Source organism: Heloderma suspectum, chromosome 4 (genome assembly GCF_057233095.1).
Source record: "Heloderma suspectum isolate Gila_16-S chromosome 4, 16-S_ref, whole genome shotgun sequence".
Lineage (NCBI taxonomy): Eukaryota > Metazoa > Chordata > Lepidosauria > Squamata > Helodermatidae > Heloderma > Heloderma suspectum.
The window spans coordinates 103,464,916-103,487,776 of NC_139461.1; the positions used below are offsets into that span (position 1 = coordinate 103,464,916).

At 45.7% G+C, this 22,861-nt stretch overlaps 1 protein-coding gene and 1 long non-coding RNA gene across 2 annotated transcripts in view; one reads left to right on the top strand and one right to left on the bottom strand.

The window, feature by feature from the left end:
- Positions 1–401: 401 nt before the first annotated feature.
- SOX4 (SRY-box transcription factor 4) lies at positions 402–4,943 on the bottom strand. Its single transcript, XM_084850136.1, has 2 exons — positions 4,882–4,943; positions 402–4,145 (listed from the first exon to the last, which is right to left on the bottom strand). Exon 2 carries the CDS (start codon positions 4,109–4,111, stop codon positions 2,828–2,830), a length of 1,284 nt encoding a protein of 427 aa, XP_084706262.1. The 5' UTR covers positions 4,112–4,145; positions 4,882–4,943; the 3' UTR covers positions 402–2,827.
- Positions 4,944–15,933: 10,990 nt separating this feature from the next.
- LOC146347223 (uncharacterized) overlaps positions 15,934–22,861 on the top strand; it is a 50,351-nt gene continuing 43,423 nt past the window's right edge. The window contains exon 1 of the long non-coding RNA XR_014790202.1: positions 15,934–16,075. This is a non-coding gene — a long non-coding RNA (uncharacterized LOC146347223). The remainder of the gene's footprint in view (positions 16,076–22,861) is intronic.

The following is a 22,861-nucleotide window of genomic DNA, read 5'->3' on the forward strand; positions in this document are numbered from 1 at the left end:
TCACAGTGCAAGGACAGGCTATGAGAACAAATGGTTGATGGGGCCCTTTAAAGCTCATTCCCTGTAGCTGTGTTTCAGCTCTGATGGTGTTTTCTTTGTTACTAAGTGTAGCTAAGCCCATCTTCCCACACCTCTCCCTCCTTTTTTATTCTTCCAGTGAAAACGCTATTAGCATTTGCTTAATGCATACACACATTCCTAGAAAGCATGCAGGCCAGCACACATACAAAAGGTCTGAAGCGGCCAATTGAGGGGGGTGGGTGGGAAAAAAGCCTCTGCATTAACAGTTCTGCATAGCAGAGTGTTTACTGCAAGGATGTTTCACTGAAAGTGTGCAAAAACACAGAATAACCACAAAAGGGGAGATCTGAATGACAACAAGAACAGCAGAGTTTTAGGGTTCAGTTCCAGCTGATTTTATTTCCTTTGGAAAAAAAGGTTATTTACAGAAAGTATATTGACAATCTGACAGGCAGTGAACTTGGCATAATTAGCCAGCTTCCCCCCACCCCATCCCCACATTGTGTTATGGGCAGATCGTTAGACAAAGATATTCCACACAGCATATTGCACAGGATGGATGACCAAAAAAAAAAGGAAAGAAAAAAGGAAAAACCCTTAACGGAACCTCCTCATTAGGCTGATGTCCTAGCGCCTGTCACGTTATATTAACATACATAAACACACAATCTTTTTTGCTTATTATAATACAGACTTAAATGTACAAAGATGTTTTCACTTTTTCTCATCTTAAACACAACAGCTATAAACCTGAATACATATGCTATCATCATGCCATAAGAGACTAAAACAATTATATTTAGCGACAAGTAGAAAGGATTAAATAGTCAAATACAAGAATGAAAAAATGCAGTACATAGTGTCGCGAACTCAAATCGGCATTTAGATAGATCCAGTGATTTAAACGGCACGGTTTTTTGTTTTTTTGCTTATAAAAAAGTGCAAAAGATGTGGTTTACAAGTTAAAGCTACAGGATCCCTTTTTTCCTGAAAATACTCCTGCTGTTTCTGTACAACATACTATTTTCTCTGAGAGGGGTTTTATTTGTTAGAAGTTAGCCCTACAGTGAATTAGTTCAATCCCTCTCTCTCAACTCATAAGGAGAGCTGAATAGCAGATATAAGGGATACTGTCTCTTTAAGAAGCCTGCAGATTGGAGTGTAAACATGATGAAAGTAGGGGCTGATTTTTTTGTGTGAGAGAGATTAACCAGCAGCCCTGTTATAATCAGGAAATTCAAAACAGCACTTTACACCCCTTATATATTTTTTACAAAAATACACTGAGAAAATAATCAAACGTTTTCATCTCTCTTCTCTTGTTTTTAAAAGTGTCAAAAGTCTACATTTAAATATAAAAAATTAAAAGTTAAAACTCTAGCCCTTCAGTGAAGGTGACATAAAAATGGTGTGGGTAACAACAGAACTACCAAAATGGACAACGTAATACAGATAAAAAATGTTTGGCCAGTATAAATACTTCACTTTATAAAATGGCATCCAATTTCATTTACAAGGAAAAAAATGTTTCAAGAATGGATCATCATGGTGTGAAAAGAGTCTTCATTTACATCTATAAAGGAACACACACGCATCCACACATACATACAGACACTGAGGAAAAATTTGGTCCTGATTTTTTTTAAAGTCCAGCACAGATTTGAGTTGCGTTTGAATCCTTAAAGAGTTAAGAATGAAAAAAAGCTGGTGATAATTTTGTAGGAATCAAACATAGCGCCATCTATCTGCTTTTTATATTATTCTAACACTATTCTTTTAAAACTGTTCAACAGTCTTACAGAAACCTCAGAAAGATCGATAGGATAACATGCTATATTAAACCCCACCAGTGAAATAATCCAACACCATCACGATTCTGAGTAAGAAAAACACGTTTTCGCAAGGAAGAGCAACTGCCCTCTATTTCCCCTGTACCACATCATTACAGAAACTTGGTATACTCTATATCTGTCTCCATTAAAAAAAAAAGTTCAGTGTTGTTGGAATTCCACACATACTGACTTCTCTGTATATAATATAAGGTGACTAAGAAAACTGCTGCCACCTTCTCCTTTATACGTGCAAATCCTTTTCGGGTTTATTATTATCTTCTTAGCCGAGCTTCCAGTTCATTTCTTTTTTTAAGGAACACCTCCCTCGTTTTCCATCCCACTTAGGATTTCAGTCCAGTTCCCGGGGCCTGTCCCTTACCACGTCTCTCCTCTTGATGTACCCCCCCCCCAACCCAGCAAACTAGGGCTAACCATTGCAAGTCCAGCAGATCGGTCTGAAACAGATCCCCACCCCACCCCCCAAGATATCTAATGTACATAACACACAGTATTCCCCACCCCCAACCCCTTCAAAATGGGCAAGAAACAAACCTTTTGGAGATGTGCGTGATTTCCAACCCCCCCCCTCCCGCCGCATTCTTGTTTAAGCCACTCGAATCTCGCCATAGTCTGTGAAACGTGGAACTCTTTCTTCGGCTGTGGGAGCGTGGAAAAAAAAGGGGGGGGATCTGTTTAGCTAGACAGATACTTCTGCGGTTACTTTTTCTCTCACAAAAAAAAAAAAAGGAAGAAGGTTGATCCCTTTTGCCATTTTCTTTTTAGAATCGCAACCCCCCCCCCAGTCAGTTTCGTTGGGGGGGGGGAACCCCGCAGCCACCGCGGGCGAAACGCTCGCTCTCCAGTCCGTGTGTAGCGTGCGTGGGGTCCGTGCCGTGTTTGCGTCTCTCTCGCTCCCCACGCGCGCGCGCACCCACTACTTTTCTCGTCTCCTCTCCTCTCCTCCTTCGTCCCCCTCAGTACGTGAAGACCAGGTTGGAAATGCTGGATTCGAGCCAGTCCCCCGAGATCATCTCACTTACCTCCGGGGTGCAATAGTCTGGGAACTCGAAGTGTGAGCCCGAGCCGGGCTCCAAGCTAAAATCCAGGTCCCTGTCGAGCACCGACGAGCTCAGGCTGCCCAGGGCCATGCTGTCGAAACCCGGGCTGGGGTTGAGGTCCAACAGGTCGTCTTCGAACTCGTCGTCCGAGGAGGAGGAAGCGCAGGAGGCGGAGGAGGAGCCCGACGACGACGAGCGCGAGGTGGACGGCGCTGGCGAGGGCGCCCTCAGGCTGGTGTAGCTCCGGTGGTCCGACGGCGAGCAGCCGCCCGCGGGGGAAGCGGAGGGCTCCCTGCCGCCGCCGCCGCCGTCCTGCTGACTCCCGGCGGCGGCCGCTTCGTCGTAGAGGCTGAGCGGGTCGCTGGCCTCTGTCGAGGTGCTCAGCGTCGGGCTGGCGGGCACGGCGCCGCCGGGCGACGAGTGCGAGAAGAGGTAGAGCCGCTTGGCCTTCTTCTCGGGGAGGTGTTTGCTGCTGCTGCTGCTGCAGGGCGAGGAGGAGCCCGGCGAAGCGGCGCGGGATTTGTACAGCGAGTGGTGCTCCGGGGGCAGGAGGGCGGCCGGCTGCTCAGACGCAGAGAACGCAGACGAGCTTTTGCTGCCGCCGCCGCCGCTCAGGCTGAGTTTGGGATGCGGCTTGCCGGCGCCACTGGGGGAGAGTTTGGCGGCGCTGCCCTTTTTCAGGACAAGTTTGGAAGAGTTGGAGACGGCGGCGGTGGCGGCTCCTCCCGGGCCGCCGCCGCCGCCACTCCCTCCACCCCCGCTCTTCTCGCCCGGCTTCGCCGAGTTCGTGCCCGATTTCACCTTCTTCCTGGGCCGGTACTTGTAGTCAGGGTAGTCCGCCATGTGCTTGAGGCGCAGCCGCTCCGCCTCCCGGATGAAGGGGATCTTGTCGCTGTCCTTGAGCAGCTTCCAGCGCTTGCCCAGGCGCTTGGAGATCTCGGCGTTGTGCATGTCCGGCGACTGCTCCATGATCTTCCTCCGCTCGATCTGAGACCACACCATGAAGGCGTTCATGGGCCGCTTGATGTGCCCGCTGGGCGTCTTGCACCAGCTCGGGTCGTCCGCTTTGCCCCCCGTCGAAGCCGTGGAGCCCGGCGTGGGCGAGGAGGCGATGCCCAGCTCGATGCCAGCGCCGGAGTCCGAGCTCTCGCCGGCCAGAAGCGCTTCCGTGTTCTCCGCGTTGTTCGTCTGTTGCACCATCTCGGGGGCTCGCGCGCGTTGGCGGCGGCGGCAGCTGTGGGGAAATCGGAGGGTCTCAGTTTGGCACCAGCTTGAAACAAGACACTCAAGTTTCCCACTCACTGGGCGTCTCAAGCTCCCTTCGCAAGCGCTCCGTCCTTCTGCTACTTAAGGCACCGTCCCCTCTGGGAAGTAGTTGTAGCTCCACACCGCTTTTGTCTCTCACCACTTTCTGCACGCCTTTCCCCAGCAACTTTGGCCTGGGAATCCAGTTGCAGAAGCCGGGCTCCAAAGTGGAAAGAGGTTTTCTTTCAAAACAAAACACAAAAAACACCAACCGCCAATCCAAGTTCTCTCTCTCCCACCTCTTCCCTCACCCCGGAGTTCACAAGTGCTTTCCCCCCCTTGCTTTTCTTCCACTCTTTCCCTACTCGAGGTGTTTCAGCAAAAAGCAGCACGCCCACTACTAAAAGTCTCTCGTTTCTTTAAAGGGCACACCAAAATCCAAAAGCAGTATTTTTTTTTTTTAAAAAAAGCCCACCTCCCACAAAACAAAACGTCCGCAGTCTAAGACTCGTGGCAGAGGGATCAAGAGTTTGTTCGCTTGTTACTCAGTGGCTGCGAGGAATTAAACGGGGGGGAAAAAGCCCCGCTCATGCAACCAAGCAGCATTAATAAATGTGTGTCTTCCTGGTAGGAAGAGCGGTGACTGGTGCAATGAATGTATAGAGTCCCGTCTCGCCTTCCCTTGGATGTACAGTCCCAGAGAGAGGAAAGAGACATGTACAAACCGGGGCTATGGAGTTGGCCTGTCTCCCCCTTACACACACTTTCTCCTGCCGTAGCTTAGAGCAGACCCCAATTCCACCTCGCGCCTCTTTATCCCTTCACAGTCATTTCCCCAGCCAATCGCAGGCTGTATCCAACGCTCCGCCGTGCCAAACCCCACCCCCTCCGCTCCGATTGGCTTGGAACCCAACGTAATAATAATCACCGCGTGCAATGAGAAGCTCCAAATCTGACCTCATTCCAATTTACACAAACTTTTTAAAAGGGCCAGAAGTGCAGCTGAGATTTCTGAGGGTGTTTTTTTCTATTTTGCATTTCCCCTCCTACTTCCCCATGTATGTATGCGAGACCGTGCGCGTGTGCGCGCGCGGGAGAGGAAGCGTGTGCCCGTGTGATACTACTCTCAACTACAGGGGGTGGGGAGGAGAGAGACGAGCTCTGCCCGTTATGTTAGAGAAGGGGGATGGGAAGAGGACAAACGCCGTATTGGAAGCCTTGACTTCCGCATAAAAGGAAAAGCGACTACTTGTTTCAATGGAAATAGCACGTGTTTTTGTTTAATCCTTACACTGAGGCACCTTAACGGTTAAAGAAAGCGTTCTCCCAGAAATTAGCGTCGCCGCTCTTTTCAGCGCGCCACAGCATTTTCTTACACGTTTCCTCAAGATTATCCGTATGAGCAGAGCATGCCTTTTGTACTGCAAGGTTTTGCCTAATTATTTCTATAATCCACCCACGTATACACACCAAGGTAACACAGTACGGTAGTTTCTACCTACTTGTTAAGGTGTATGAAGTCGCGTTTGTTTAAATTACACTACCTTGTCGGTTTCTTTGTTAAGCTTTTCTACATTAAACATCATGACTGTCAATTACGCTATGTTATTCACATGCAGTAGCGTTGGATTGGTTTCTCTATCTGACATGGGATTTCGTGTATCCCTGAATTATGTACATTCAGTATTGAGGCAGGCCTTCCTCCTGTCCCCTCTTCACTTGTCTCTAGCACGGAGGCAAAAAGCTCTGTGAAGAGCTCTACTAAGAAAAGTTTTGATCAGAAGAGTGGCAGGTAGAATGAACAAGGTTGCAGGAAAAATAAGGCTGTAAACTAGAAGCTCCCCCCACCTTCACTTTAATAGGCGTAGCTATGATCATGCATAATTATGATCATGTACCTTATTGTGTTTGTCTGTTTATCAAGTAGCTCAAGTCTTAAAATTACACTCCCTTTGAAGACAGAAAAAAATAAATTTAAAAACAATAGCTCACATATATATATATAAATTATCTCATCTAACAACATTAATGGTATGTGAATAAAGCAGCTTCTACCACACCCATCAAATCAGCATTTGTGTTGAAGCATGATGGACTGAAAGAAAAAAGGGGGATCTTCACAACTAATTATAGGCCACTTGATATAATGTAATATATATTTAAAAAACAATGATCAAGCAGAGTGTAAAAGTATCCCCCCAGATATCTGAAGTCCTCAAAATTAGTCCCCCAATAAGGCTGCCATAGATATGCTGTAGTTAGTGAATGAATCGATCTCCAAAACTTTTACTGTCATGATCAGTGCCGCCCCCCCCCCCCCAAATGCTGTCAGCCTACTAACAAGCTGGGCTCCAGCAATGGTCTTTTCCTGTTTAATCAAGGACCTTAAGTCATGCAGCTAATGCTGAACAGTGTGAAGAGACTGTTCACAAAACACACCACAACTGAAAGAGTATAACACACGAATTAACACATCAAATGACCTTTCAAACACAGTTGGGCTATGTATTATTTTATTCAGAAATTCACAGAATAGTAGATTTGCTTTACCAAAAGTCTTAGCCAAATCACATAAAACAGTAACCAGTACTTTGAGGGGAAAGGCAGAATGCAGCAGTAGAACACATGCTTGGTAGACAGTAGGCCTCAAGTTTCCCTGGTGTCTCCAGGTAGGATTGGGAAACACTCCTGTCTGAAGGGCCAGAGAACCAAGGCCAGTACTGTGGAATCAATACTAAGCCAGGTGGACAGTAAGGCAGCTTCCTGTGTTCTGTTCCTAATTAAAGGTACATAAGATATTCACCTATGCTAAATAGAATCAAGAGTTGGTGTTACCAGTGCAGCCTTACAGAAACAATATATTGTATACCATTAAGGTGCCCTGGCCCCACAGCCGAATTCCTTCCCCCAGTAATCCTGATAGGACCAGCAAGGAAAGAGCAATCTGCATCATGATCACTGGGGGAGAAAAGACACTCTGTCCCCTAGCGATCCTCATATGGATCTCTGGGATGTGCATGTGCAGACCTCGACCCCCAAGCCAGCAAAACATGCGGCTCTCAAGATCAAAAAGATTGTGCATCCCGATATATCTTTACAACCTTTGGAAAAATGATCTATAATCAACTGAATTGAAGTAGTTAACTAATACCCGTATCTCAAACTGTACATACATCCCAAGGCCTTAGAGTCATATAATCAGTTTAATCATACCAAGGATCCAAATATTAAATATATTTAATATTATTTAAAGCAATGTTCCAATCAAAACATTTATGAGAACAGTGTGACGGAGCTTTTGTTAGCTTGTTAACTACACACAAGCCTAGATCTATGACGTACTAATTGCACACAGTATTTTGGGACTGTGTTTTATAGCTATTTTTGTAGACAGTATATTTGTATTACATCGTGTGTCCTCGGATTTATTGTTCTTTTCTCATCTTTTCTTTGAAGTACGTGCCAATGCATTTTTAGAATTATATTTGATTGTCCCATTTAACAAAGCACGCAAGCCCCAAATCAGATATTGTGCAACCTATTCTATGCATGTTTATTCAAAAGTAAGTTCCACAGAATTCAGTGGGACTTACTGCCAAGGAATTGTGCACAGGATTGCAGCTGTGCACACACTCTGATCCTCTGAATGTTTACTCAGAAGTCAGTCTTACAGGGTTCAATGACTTACTCTCAAGTAATTGTAGTTAGGATTGCTACAGCCTTAAATGAAGGTTCATAGACCAAAATATATGTATATATTCTATATGCTTTTAAAAAACATATAAAACACATTTCTCAGCCACAGTCTTTATTCCTTTTTATATTTCCAAATATTTTAGCAGTTACTCTGGTGTATATGGGCATTGCTGCAGCACCATTGTGACATTCTGTGTCCTTGTATTGGCACAGATGGCCCATCCTATATGCAATTATGTGGGAAGTCTTAGGATAGGGGTTTACAACCTGATCCTATGATATGGCACTTCACCGCTACAGTTCTAGAATTGGGTTTAAGGGCCCAAACACAAAAACTCACAAAGCTGCACTATCAGGAGGAGTTTGTCCTGGCATCAAAACGATGCAGCAGCAGCAATTAATACGATGCTTTAACGTGATACATTTGTACAATACTTCTGGAACTGGAGCCACGGATAAGTGTCATCATCCTTGCTATGGATACTTCAACAGTGGCAACAAATCCACTACTTCCACTGCCACACCCACCACAGACCAACATAAACAATCTGCCCGGCTGCAATCCATATATCACTTCAGCAAGACTACTATGAAATAAGTAGTTTGTAGCTGAAGTCAAATGCTCTTTATATCACTTCCTTAATGAAGAGAATTTTTGAAACTATTAACACATACATTACTACCAGATATGTCCAAATGGAGTCCCTTTGTAAACAAGAATCAGATGCTGCCTCTTTTGTTTAGAGTCAATAATATTATTAGCATAGATACAAGAAAATTATGATGCAATACATGCATAGAATATCTTGATATGTCACCCCCTCTCTTCAGGCCGGACAGTGTTTAGGTAAGTTACCCACATTTTAATCTCAAAAAGGTAAGAGGTGTAGGCAGAGTTTGATCATCATCTCCAATTTACCCAGCCCTGATGACAATGAAGTCCTTGGTTAGGTCATAATGCCCCCCACCCAGTTTTTTTAGATTAGTTTTATCTGCTACAATGGCCTGCTTAATTTGTCAAATTCTATTTTTTAAACTGCTGGAAGTCCTTCTGAGTGCTACAAATGCAGTGGAAGGGTGGGATATATTTTTTTATATGTAGGGTTATATCCAATACTAGTCTAACTGAAGTCCCATTAATTTCAATGGGTCTATTCTAAGTAGGGCTAACACTGGATACAATCCATACATAAAATGTCAATATGATTTAAGGATCACCAGAAAGCCACTAGCCCTATTCACTAAGTTCACCTATTAATACATCCTAACAAGTTATCTTGCTGGGCAATGTTAAATCACAGTCTTTTGCAATGGAACTTAGAAGCAAGTCGCGCTGTACCCAGTACGATTTACTTGAGTAAATATGTAAAGGATCCAGCTGAACAACTAACAGCAGCTAGGCATGGCGGAGAATTCCGCCACAGATCTCAGTGAAATCTGTGGCGGAATGAAGCCCCCCCCCCCACGAAATGGGCCCGGAACGGAGCCTACCTTGGTCGGCCGTTCCGGTGCTCCTCGAATGGCGGCCGCGTCTGCAGCCGCCATTCACGTCTTTCGAATGGCCGTGATAGGCTATGTAAATACTTACGTAGCCTATCACGGCTAACGCAGGGACGCCATTTGCGTCCCTGCGGAGGCTGTGATAGGCTACGTAAATATTTACGTAGCCTATCACGGGCCGGCATAGGGATGCAAATGGCGTCCCCTACACAGGATGCCATTTGCGTCCGCACCAGCCCGGCAGTGGCTGGAGGCCCCGCTGCGGGTTGGCCCTGCTGCGGGTTGGCCCGGCTGATGGCTCTGCAGCCTGGCTGTGGAGCTGAGCTCACCAGGCAAGATTCCGGGGGGGGGGGGGAACAGATCGCCTTCCCCCCTCGAGGATTCCGGGGGGAGGAATGGATCGCCTCCCCCCCTCGAGGATTCTGGGGGGAGGAACGGATCGCCTCCCCCCACCTGCGGAACCCGGCGGAGCCAGGTAAGCGGGATTTCGTACACCCCTAACAGCAGCCCTTCCATTTCTGGATTTACATTCACAGACCCAAATACTGTAGAAAACTATTTGCATAAGTGGCATTACTCTGAAATCATATGAACGAACGTAGAACAAAATTTGACTATCTACAGATGCCCTTACATACAGTAAAATTTTACACAAAAAGATTGTTTTGTTGTACAGCTTAATCTTGTGCATGTTTTCTTTAAAAAAAAATCTCACTGCGTTCACTGGAACTTCCAGGTAGGTGTCCATAGGATTTCATCCTTAATAGGACACAAACCAAGGGTTTCATCCAATATCATGCAAACAGACGTCCGCTCACATGAAAGGACTTCCCCTCCCTCTCACCCCACACCCCTACAGTCCTCCCCACACATTCCAAATCTGCTGAAAGTTTCCCCAACCCACCGCACTAGATTCTGGGGGTATGCGTGTTGGGGGAGGAATTTGTTCTGCTAGTAGTGTCCATTCTGCTGGTAGGCGGAGGGAGTTTGAGACAACCCCAGATGTTCTGGCAAAGTACAATGCCAGTTTACTGTCACTATTGCTATCTTGTGTCCCAATCTTAAACCCATTTACATTAAACTCACATTCATGTAAATGACATTCTCTTATAAGATAGAGGTGTACAAAATTACGCATGGTGTGGAAAATGTGGATAAGGAGACATTTTTCTCCCCTTCTCATAATACTAGAACCTGGGGTTATCCCATGAAGCTGATTGATGGGAGATGCAGGACAGATAAAAGTACTTCTTCACACAGCATATAAACTATGGAATTTACTTCCACAAGATGTAGTGATGGCCACCAATTTGGATGGCTTTAAAAGGAGTCAGACAAATTTCTGGAGGAGAAGGCTATCAATAGCTACTAGTCCTGATGGCTATATGCTACCTCTAGTATCAGAAGCAGTATGCCTATGCACATCAGTTGCTGGGGAAATATGGGTGGGAGGTGCGGTTGCACTGAAATCCTGCTTGTGGGTTTCCCGTTGACAGCTCGTCGGCCACTGTGTGAACAGAATGCTGGACTAGATGGACCCTTGATCTAATCCAGCATGGCTCTTCTTATGTTCTTAAGTTAGTAAGTTCAGGAACTCTGCCTAGATGTGTCCTAAGCCCACTAGAATAACAAGTCTGCAAAGAAGCAAACCAACTTGTTATATTATGTACAGGAATTTCGCAGTGTATCAAGTTTTTGACACCTATCTTTGAATAGACAGCATTTCTTCTGATCTAGTGCTTCATTCACAAAACATAAAGCCTAAAAGTTTATCCTCCCACCAGGGTTAAACAGAAAAAAAGGAAGAAAAGTATCACTACACAAAAGAGTAGTGGGGATCAATCTACTCTGTGTTCTATTGATGTGCAAAACCGTAAATCATGGGGTTAAAAAACCCCAAGAACAACCTTGCAAACAGATATAGAACCTCATAACACAGTAAAATGGCTCCGGAGAAGAAGTAAAGAAGGAAAGTAACAGTTGAAAAATAACTGAAGTGGAAAAGCAATAGAGGGGAGGGTGGTGTTCAAATTTCCCACACACCATGCTGCTTTGCAATAAAAGAAGCAGGCTGGCAGGGTTTTATTACATACATTTGGATGTAACATTTCATACATTAGACCCTTATATGGACAAAATTGCAGCAACATTTTATGTGAGTCAACTGGGAGGCAGTTGTCTTATCTATTATAGTGTAGCTTCTTACTACAAATGTATCAGGAATGTGGTTGAATCTGCCTCCCCTCCAATTGTCCGAAGCCTGAAAGCCTTTTAAGAAGGCATCTAGGTGGCTGCTTCTAGTCCTGACCCCAACCTGCACATACCATCCACAGCCTCCTGTGCCATGCAACAGCTCTCAAAATTCATCTGCCAGACTACCTCCATTCTGGTAGCTGTTGCTAGTGCAGAAGCATTAATACACCGATTCTTCACACAAATATGATGTTCTGTGTCCAATCATGTCACCAGCAGAACACACCCCTAGTATTATAACATTTTGCTGGTGCAGTAAGCCTTGGCTTTATCACACTTATATACCACTGCTGTGAATAAGAGTCAGGCAGTAAATATAATTCACTTACCCATAACATTAGCTTAAGATGAACTTCTCCATTTAGATTTATTGTGCAATGTTTGATATTTTGAAAAAAGGAGCAGATGGGAGGAAACGGAGGAGTGCCTGCCCCAGGTGAAGTCATGTGAAGGGCACAAAAGGCAACGCATCTGAATGTTAGGGCCCTGCAGGAATAATGTAATTTTCCAGGTGCTTTTCTGAGCATGCCCAGACAGCTTCCCCTCAACCAGGCTACAGGAAGCAAGAGAAGAAATACCCAGCGATTCACTGTGCTGGGGAGAAGTAATCAGAACTCAGAGAGCCTTGAAAGTATAGAACAAGCCATAATCACACACGCAGCATAAACTATAGGACATGCAGTGCAGGAGTCCTCACAATTGACTTTCCACCCTGAGTATATTGGAGAGAAAGCATCACCTAAAGGAGCAGCTTACAATTTTTGACAGCTGTAGTGAGCAGCAAAGGAAAGACAGGTGGTGATTGCAGGCTGGATGACACAAGTGTACACTGGCAGAAGCCTTTCCAAATTTCACTGTGTTTTGAGCTGCCTGCTACTTATCCTTCATCTTTGGAGTACCCTGTATCTTCTGGTCCTGTTGCTTCCACTTGCACTTAAAGTGGAAGTGCTGTGCTGAGTGCTATGCTAATAAATCCTTTGAGAGGAACAAAAAAATAATTTTCATCCTCATAAGCCTGAAAAATGGTGAGAAATGGGGTGGGGAGTCCCTTATCCAGAGTAGTATATCATCTGCATATAAAATCAATATTTTGTCTTCAACTTAAAAGCAGTATCAACTATGTATCATGAATGGCTATGTAAGTCATTCAAAATAGCATTTTCAAGAGTCAAAATTAGCCCTGTGTAAATCTGAAGCTTTAAGATTTTTAACAATGCCGAATAGAACAAGCATTTAAAATTATTGGGGGAGGTAGTTTAAAATCAGTTTGTATAATCAGTTAGCAGTTAAGTCCACCAATGCTGTTGCTGTTAAATCACATTTTGCAGTTTAAAATTATTGGACATTCTGGTCACAGTCCTGAAATCACTTCACAGGAGTTTTGTGGAAATCAATACACTGGAATACATGGTTAGAAGAATTCACTTCTAATTAGATATCTTGCAAGTAACCAAAGTATGTCATGGAAAACAAGACACTAGGTGGCAGTGCTGAGCCTCTTCTGCAAAAAAATAAGTAGACGTGGGAAAATTTGGATGCAACTAACACAAGGTATTATTTTTTCCATGATTTATTGAACAGCATACAGCTGTGCATTTCTGACTGAGCTCCAAAGGGTTTTTAGAAATGCTTTCTTAAGGGAAAACACCATACACCTACACACATCTTCGACAGTTGGAAGTTAACTCAAAATATTACCATAGTGTGGGAAAATGAAGTCTATTTATTTCCTTTTTTGCAAAGTATTAGAGCTTATAATTTATGATATAAAGGAGGAAAAGTGCTAGAAGTTATCTCAACAACTGGCTCCAGAATAACCCCCATAGTAAAAGCTCAATCCTATAGCACTAATCTTATGCATACTTATTTATGGCTGCCACTGAACACAATGGAACTCGCATCTGAATAATCATGTATAGAATTGGGCTGCCCAAATAATTTTCATAAAACTGATGAGGGCCATTGTCATTGTTAATAGTCTTCAAACATTTCTGAGGTCCCATCTACCCACTCCACTTTTTTATGGGGCTACCTTAGAGTATATGTTTTCGTACAGGCGTACGTTTGTAGGGATGTCATGTATGCTGTTATTTTTTTGTTTTGTAAACATTACTCTGACTGCTTTAACTTTGGTCTGATGACTGCAATAAAAATAACAGAATGTAACTTAACTATTATATGAATCGGATTTTAAAAGCTATGGGGATCACATTCCATAACCACCAGATGCATGGGGGTCGCACCCATAGTTCTCCATGAAAATATGCCAACTTCACTTCAGTTAGACACCAAATCATTGATCTTGCTTCAATTAAAGGTTTTTTTAAAGCACTGTTCTGACATCTCTGGCAAATTACCTGATCTTAAACACACATATTATGCCTTGCTGTGTCCTGGGGACTTCTAATGACGATAAGGCCCAGGCTGTCCTATCATACACTTCCTATCCTAATGCTGAATATTCAGTATGGAGGGTGATAGGAAGGTCCTGTTAAGGCCTGTGGACTTTATATTTGATACTCTTCCTGACACAGATAGGGGCAGATGAACTAGAACTCCTCTCAGAATGTGTTTATGGGACTAGAAGGTTCAAATATGTTTTCAAGTCCTGATGTTATTGGCATTAAAATACTTCTCTTCGAGGTAGCTGGTGGTGTAGCATGCTCAGAAATCAGCAAGTTCAGTGGGACTTACTCTCAGCTGTGCATGCAGAGGATCATAGCCTAAGGCGGCAATCCTATCCAGAGTTAGGAATAAGCCCCCACTGAACACAATGGTACTGAGTAAACATGCACAGGATTGCAGCGCAAGACTATCAGTTGTGACCCAGGAAGACCCCAGTTCAAATCTTACCTAGTGATTTCATGGGTGAGGTGACCTTAGACTAGCTACTGTGCATGCTACCACATGGCACGGAGTTGCAGCTGGTCCCAGTTGCCTAATTTGCATACCTATATGCAGCTGGAAATTACATTTTTATTTGCTTACATCAGGGGTACAGAATCTCAGGCCCCAGGGGCCAAATACAGCCCTCTTGGGATCACAATACAGCCCTTCGGGCTTCCCCAGATGGCTCCACCCCTTTCTCCTGACCCCACCCTTTTCCTCACGCATCAGTAGTTTGTTCCTAACTTTAATGCAGTCCCCTGCCCCCATTCTAAAAGGCTGAAATGCCTCTCTTAAGGTGTAGTTTCTGGCAGTAAAAGCTTTAAGCTAAAATAATGTTGGTATTTTGGCCCTTTCGCCTTTGGCCTCATCCACCGAGATGCAGCCCCCAAAAGCTTCTCCAAAATGGAATTTGGCCCTCAGGCTAAAAGAGCTTCAATACCCCTGTCTTACAGTGACAATTTTAAGAAGGAAAGGTTCCTCTTGTGCAAGCACCGAGTCATTAGTGAACCCTAGAGGGACACAGTTTTTCCTCGGTGTTTTCCTGGTAGACTGTATAGTGGGGTGGTTTGCCATTGCCTTCCCCAGTCCTACCTACCTTTCCCCCAGCAAGCTGGGTGCTCATTTTACCGACCTCAGAAGGATGGAGGGCTGAGTCGACCTGAGCTGGATACCTGAGAACCAGCTTCCGCTGGGATCAAGCGCAGGTCGTGGGGAGACTTTCGGTTGCATTACTGCCGCCTACCACTCTGCATCACATGAGGCTCGACAATTTTAACAGGTATCCAAAAATGTTTTGTCACCCAGGAACCCATGAAAAATACAGTACCTGGTGGCTGTCAGTCAGTACTCCTTGCATTGACAGGTGCTTAATGGCAACTTCGCAAGATTCCCAAAAGTCCCTGCCGCTTGAATCGGGAACCTGGTCCTGTGGGTGCTGTGGCTTAAACATGTAACTTTTGAAAAAGTCACTGCCATCTGCAGGGCACAATAGCTTGTATCCAATATTTCTCTAACAAGCCCCATTCATTTCAATGGGTCAACTCTAATCAAGACTAGGATTGTATACAACCCGATCAGTGGGGTTTGCTATGATAAGCAGGGGTCCATAATAAGCAAGTCACTGGGAAAGCATCAGGTTTGAGAGCTACAGATTGGACAATCTGTCATTCACTTTCATGCAAGTATTTACCAAATTGTTGTCATCCCTATTCCTACATGTCAGATGTTTCCCATGGTGGAAACCACTGTTAGATCTCTGTCGCTTCTCAACTGCTGAGGGGAAAAGAAAATAATAATAATCTGAAACGATCTGCACAGGAAAAGGGAAAGGAAGCGAGGCTGGCCGCGTCTGAATCTCGAGCAGCAGCAGCTCCTCCGACACTATTCATTCGATTCTCCCCATCCCCCACCTTCCTGTTTTCTCCCCCGAGGGTGGCGACGGGGTCACCGGGAAGAACGGGCCAAGAGAGGCAACCTCCGCTGCGCAACGCCGAGGGGGGTTGTTCGCTTTGCGGTCAGGCAGGCCCAGACTCCTGCTGGAGCAGGAGCCCGAGGAGGAGGAGCAGCAGCAGTAGGTGGCAGGTGAGGCAGACAGCACGGCTCGCCCCCAGGTTCGAGGCGGGAGCAGCTTGGCCGACCCTGCCCCGAGGCGCAGAGAGGCGCGCGCGCGCCTCATGCGCGCCGCCGCCGGGAGGCTGCTCGCTGCTTTCGCCTGTGCGGCTGCGTAGTCGCTACGGCTGGAGCTCTTTTTACCGGGAGGAGCTAACACGGGGGGCGCGCCAGCTTGACCTTTTCGCGAGTGACGCCAGCAACTAACCCTTCTCCTCCTCCCCCCAAGCAGCTGCGCTCACCACCACTAGCCCCGGGGGGAGGCGAGCATACTGGGAAGTTTCCCTCCCGCCGCAGCACGTTCTCAAGCCCGCGCGCCTCCTCCCTTGAGGCACCCGACGCAAGCAGCAACAGCCGCCCCCGTTACCCCTTCCTCCAGAGCGCCTTATTGCGAGCGCGGGCACTTTCCCGCCCTCTCTCCAACCGCCCTGGAAGCCCCGCGGCGGGCGGCTCTGGCTTAGGACTCGGGCTCCTTTATGACCGTGGGAGCGAGCCTCCCGGGTCGGTTATGCTCACCGCGCGGGTTTCAGCACATTGACTCAAAAGTGAGTCCCACTGGGCGGAATGCGAGCCGCTCCGCGGTAGGACTGCCAGCGCTGCAGTGCACTCCTGTGCGCGCGCATAGCCAGGGTTGTATCCAACGGTCTAACTTACGTCCCATTCATTTCAATGGGTCTACTCTGAGCAGGGTTCACAGGGGACGCGCCCCAGCGGAAAACGCAAGTCCTTCTCGAGTAAGGCTACAACTGCAGCCTCAGGAGATTGTAGTCGTTGGCCTAGACGCACTGTTTGGGGTCCCCGCTGAACGAAGGAGGACGTGGTTCTTCCGAGTGAACGTGCGCGAAAGGGCTGTGCTGCGAGCCTGTGTGCCCTTCAGCTCCACCCGGGATGGGGCTGTGCAGCAGCCTTCCTTCGCCTGCCAAATCCCCTCTTCTCCCCCCACCTTTGACGTTCGACTTGGTCTTGGGTGGGGCGTGGGGTGGGGAGAAAGGGGGAAGGAGAGCGCGGGCTAAGGAGCAGCTTTCCCAGGGAAATGCCACGCGACTCTTGGCTGACGGGAGATAAAGGAAGGAGCGGGCGTAGCGCGGGGCGGGCGGGCAGGCAGGCGGCGCCGGGAGTCCTGCTCGGAATGGAATTGCACAAGCGCGCGGGGACGGGTGCCAGCCCAGGCTTGGCGGTGAGGGCCGCAGTACGCACCTACTCAACTTCCCTCCCCTGGTGCCTAGCTAATGCACTGAGGGCGCAATCCTGTGCGTATTTAGACAGGAATGTCCTACGACTCCTAGCATTTCCCAGCCAGCCAAGCTGGCTGGGGAATGCTGGCAGTCGTAGGACTGCCTAAACATGCGTAGAATTGCGCCTTAAGATTGATATAGAGCCCTACTGACTTCAGTAGGATTACTGAAGGTTTGCTCCCGCGTTGGGGAGGTGGTTGAGGTCCGAGGCTTCCTCCCCACTTCTCGTGTTCACGGCCAAGGAGAGCAGCACCCACTGAGCTAAAGCGAAAATGTGGATCAACTCCTAAGCATGTCTTCCCGGCAAGCTTGAGCCCTGGCAGCGCCTGCCATTTTTCGAAATGAAGCACCAGCTGAGGCGTAGTCGATTGTATCCTGAAACAAGGGCAGTAAAGACAAAAGTAACATTTTAAGGCTAGAATCCTATGCACACTTACCTGGAAGTAAGCGCCATTGGATTCACTGGGCCTTCTGAGTAAGCATGCATGGGATCGCACTGTAAGTGTAACTGATGTGGTTTGAATACACCAGCTTTCTCTACCCTGGTGTCCTCCAGATTTGTTGGATTTCAACTCCCATCAGCCTCAGCCAGCATAACTGATGGTCAGGAATGCTGGGAATTGTAGTCCAAAAATCATGAGGGCACTAGGTTGGTGCCAAATAGATGAAACCATTTCCACTACGCTTGAAATGCCATTCATGTTTTCACCCATGTATCTATGTCACATACTCATTTAAAGCACTTTGGGACTTCTCTGCTGCACATGTGTGAGACAGAAATGCAATTTTAAATAGCCTTGCATCAGGTTTTTAAATTCATGGCCATGCAAGAAGCTGGACTTACAGCCACATTTTCACTTTTCTCCATTTGTATACCCTGTGAAAAGATTTGCCCTAGGTGAAGTGCATTTTTAGTCCTTCACCTGCCATTTTACCATAAAGTTCTACATACTTAGCAATGACTTTTCACATTTTCACTCCCCATACCTAAGTATTCCTTCAGTCATGATTAAGAGGTACAATAGTCCCTTAACTGATTACTTTCCTGTTGTGTCTGGGTATCTGACAGACAGCAGTTCTCCCCCTCCCTTTTCTCTTGTGAAATGGACAAAGTTGGCAAAAGCATTGCCAGTTTCATCAGTGTGTGTGTGAGAGGGGGAGTGTCCTTTAAAAAGGTAATATATATTAGGCATAGAGTACAGGTGAAATTGCTAAGAACTTCCCCCTGACATTTTCAGTTTCACACAAGACAAAATCCAGCCTTGTAAATAAGCCTCCACCCCAAATTACTATCCTGCTGGGGGCTCTGGCAGAGAAGGGACAGCATATGGTACAGAGTATGGTATGCTGGGCATGGGGGGAGGGGACTTTCCTCTTCCACCAGTCCGCTCACTCACCTGCCTGTAGTTTCACACGCTTGCATGGAATTCCTAGTTTCCCCATGGCTACTAGGCTAGTACTTAAATACAAGGCTGGCAGATTCTGTGAAATTGACATGGCTTTTCCCAAACTGTGGCAGTTTTCCTGGAGATGAAGATTTTGGTAAAATTGACAAGGCTTTCCCCAGGCCTTATGACTATGAGCAGAGATTGGGAATGGTGAAGTAAACAACTGTGTGTCAGGCAGGTAATGCAGGAAGTGGAAAGGGGGAGGGTGTTATACAATGCCAAGCTTTCATCAACTATGTTATGATGGGATTCCATCCAAGTCTAGTCACAGGGCAGTATGGTCCAGTATCTATGCCATTCAAGGCAAGTATGGGAGTGCCTTCTGTACTAACTGCAGGGAGTGTGATAACATTGGAAGTGGAATAAGCATAAGTTGTGAATGGTGGTAGTGCACATTAAGTGAAGCAGGAAAAGATTCCTGAGTGATCATTAAAGCATTTGTAAATGTATGTGAGCAATGAATATGAACTTGAGCACACTCCGGGAGAGAGCGGAGGACAGGAAGACCTGGCGTGCTATGGTCCATGGGGTCACGAAGAGTCGGACACAACTTAACAACTAAACAACAACAACAAATGTATGTGTAATTTTGGCCTGATTCTGGAATAAAGGACAAAGGAGAAGAAAGCTTTTTTTTAATGTGGGTTTTAAGGTTTTTTTTAAATTTTCTCCTGATCTTCATGGAGTATTCCACATCTCAGGATGGCGTTTCATCCTGGAATGAGTAGGCAAGGTCCACTTCTAATTCTTGCCTCTCCAGGGGGAGGAGCCATCCTGTCCCTAGGCCAACCTTGCGTAGAAAACAGAGTGGTTGGGTCTGGAGCTCCTAAGATCCCAAGCCAAACCATCAAATTCCCCTACCCAAACACATCTGATAATGGTTGCCAACTTCTCTTGAAAGGCCCCTCTGCCTCTAATACCAGCAAGCAGAAATTTAACAAGCAAAGGGTCTTCCTACCAGAGATAAAATGATAGGGAAAGTTTAACATACTAAATTTCTACATGTCAGCAGCTGTTAAGGCACCAGAAATCTTGCTACAAAAACTTTCCAGTCTTATCTACCATTCCATTAGGCTCCTAATGGAGGCAGATATGGTAGCACAAATATTTAGAATTGAGTTGCGACTGATTAACCAGTACGCAATAAGCATACCCTTAACTCTAAATATGAAGTATCTTCAAGAAATGTGTTTTAAAGTTATAGATATTATTGTTCCTAGAATCATCCCTTTAAAACAGTATAGAAGAGAATATTAGATTGGTCATCCACCAGTTTTCCTCTGCTACAGTTTTCCTCTGCTACATTGCTACATCTGACATTACAATCAGTTCTTATGATTGATCTTAATGTGCAGGTGTGCTTAACTGAGGCAGGATGTTTGAATTTGCTTTTCTCTAGAAAGTTTGTATTTAAGGTTGATGAATTGTTACCTTATGAATAAATTTTCTGGACAGGAAATTGGGAAGTTGCAACATCTTACACATTTCTAGAGACTGCATAAAAGTAGTCACTTCCAATGAATCAAAGCATTTATATTTTTAGAACCTATACTTTTGGACAAGACATATTGCAATGTCTGCACTAATTCCCCAAAAAATGGAAAGCTATTTTTCACCTAAAAGTAGGGCTGAAAAATTCTCTACCATCTGCTTGCCTTTACTTTATGCTGTTGTGGGGGGAGGCATACACTGCCACTATGCTGGCAGAATGATTGCCATATCCAATGTGTGCCTAGGAGGGGAAAAACATACAATCAGAAAATACGAACACCGTAGACACACACCTAACATCCCTGGAAATTCTACCAGTGCCAACCAATCAGGGACTGTTCTAGAGACAATTCTCCCACATCAACCCCACACAGAAGGAGCCAATGATTTCATGATGATTGGGGTATCCCCCCCCCCATTGGACATTCTGCATTTCAACACATAAGGGTGCCAGAATGCCCACCACTCCATGAAACCCCCAAGCACAGCCAGCAAGAACCCCACTACTGCCAGCCCACAGATCTCTGCAGGCAGGGGCTCAAATCCCCTTATTCTCCTCACAGCTGCTGTTTTGGAGCACAGCTCAAAGGTGAAGAAGGAGAAGTCAGAAAAATACAGCCACATATGCTGCATCATCTTTTCTTTATCATCCTCCTCCCACTAACTGACTGTCTCAAACATCCTGGCAGCAGAACCCATCCTACTTGTGCAGACTGAAAGGCCTGCCCCCTCACAGCCCAGGAGACCGGAGTGAGCAGGGAGAGAGGAAGAGCCGCTGTCCTTGAACCTATCAAGTTTTCTGCCCACCCCTCTGGGGAGTTTGATCCTAAGGCTAGCAGAAGCCAGATAAAACTGGAATGGAGAAAAGAGGTCCTTAATCACCGCTCAGCACCGAAGGAACACTGTGGCAATGTCAAAGCCTATACTGAACAGCATTCAGCATGAAGGAGAGACTGAAAGGGAAAGACACATGTGGGGTTGTCAACCAGTAACTCCAGCAGAGCTCCTGTGCCTTGGACAGTGGCTTGGCAGACAGCAATGTAGCAGGTGCAGTGTCCCTTATGGCGCCAACTCCATGCTAGGAACACCACCTGTAACGTAACTGTCTGTCATGGAGCTTGCAAGTAACTTGACTGGAGCAAGCTGGTTAACAACTCTGTAGAGGAACAGCTGATCTTTTTGTTAGTCATGGGGTGAGCCAGTATATGGAACAACATAAGTGTTCTGAGTCATGCAAGCTGTTACCAAAGGCCAGGATCATGTCATTAAGGGTGATTATATACATCCCAATGTACATCTTGACGGTGAAACTGACATGTGCATAACTATTCTTAAGTGATGTTTACAAATCTTACAGTGCATGTATACAAAAAGTATGGGGCGCTTATGATTGGTTTATAAGAGTACTTCCTAAAATATGTTTAGTAAGCTTTCTGCAGATTTCAACAGTCAATTCCCATTTACAAATATAAAAATTGCACTCAGGGCAATGAAAATTATGTGTAGTTTGCATCGGGTTCAGTAATAGAAAATACAAGATACCTGTTTATATTTACAAGCTAACTAGTCATATGGATCAGAAAACCGGAATTCACTTCTGTAAAATGTGTTTCAGATGTAATCATAAGTCTCCATTGATATCTTCTGTTTGACATCAGGCCCCATGGAAAGCCTTTATGAATTTAAGCGTGACCAGGATTGGCTTTTGAATGGTGTGCACTATGTCCAAGTATTATGCCCTACAGTCTCATGTGTTGTGGTCTTAAAGGGGGGGAAATGGAGAGAACAAGGCTGTCTCTGCTGATCTGTCAGAACTCCTCTAGTTAGGTAATATTCTAACTAAGTGGGTGAGGCTTCAGCCAGCTTGATTCCCGGAGCCTACAGTATCTAAGAGATAATTACAGTGCATTGTTGCACTGTCCTGTTTCTTCTATCACTTATCCCCAAACATGCCTGAATCTGTAGATGATCTGGAACATTAGCTCTAAGCAGTATTAACCAGAGAGACATTTCTAAATCAGTTAGAATGTCAGCAACACCCAGTGTTTGGGGCAATTTTGCCCAACCGCAGCCAAGAATATTTCCATTAATCTGCATCAACCTGTCCTATAAAATGAAATTGTTATGGGTCAGTTAATTTCACATACTGTGAGTGGTACTGCATCTACAAATATAACTAGAGCTGTAATATAATTCCTTTTTGGTTTGTATCTCATATCAAAATACAAGGTGTTGATATATAAAAGGTGGTTTCTGTGGCATTTACAGGTTGTATCTAGAGGGGTCCCTCCACTGGTAGATGGGTCTTTGATTCCAAAAAGGCTTCCATCGCAGAATGGGGAGGGAGGCTTAAAAAAAATTTACCTTCATGGTGAAACCTCATACACTGTTCTTGAACCCCTCCCCCAACCCTCTGGAACAGATGGGGGGTGTGTGCCATGAGCTACAGGGGGCGGGGGAATTGGCGAAAATCATCTCCCACCCTATTCTGCTAACAGAAGCCTCTGCTGGATCAAAGAGCCTTCCATTAGCAGAGACACCACATCAGATACTACACTGTTTATTAGTTGCAATATTTATATCCT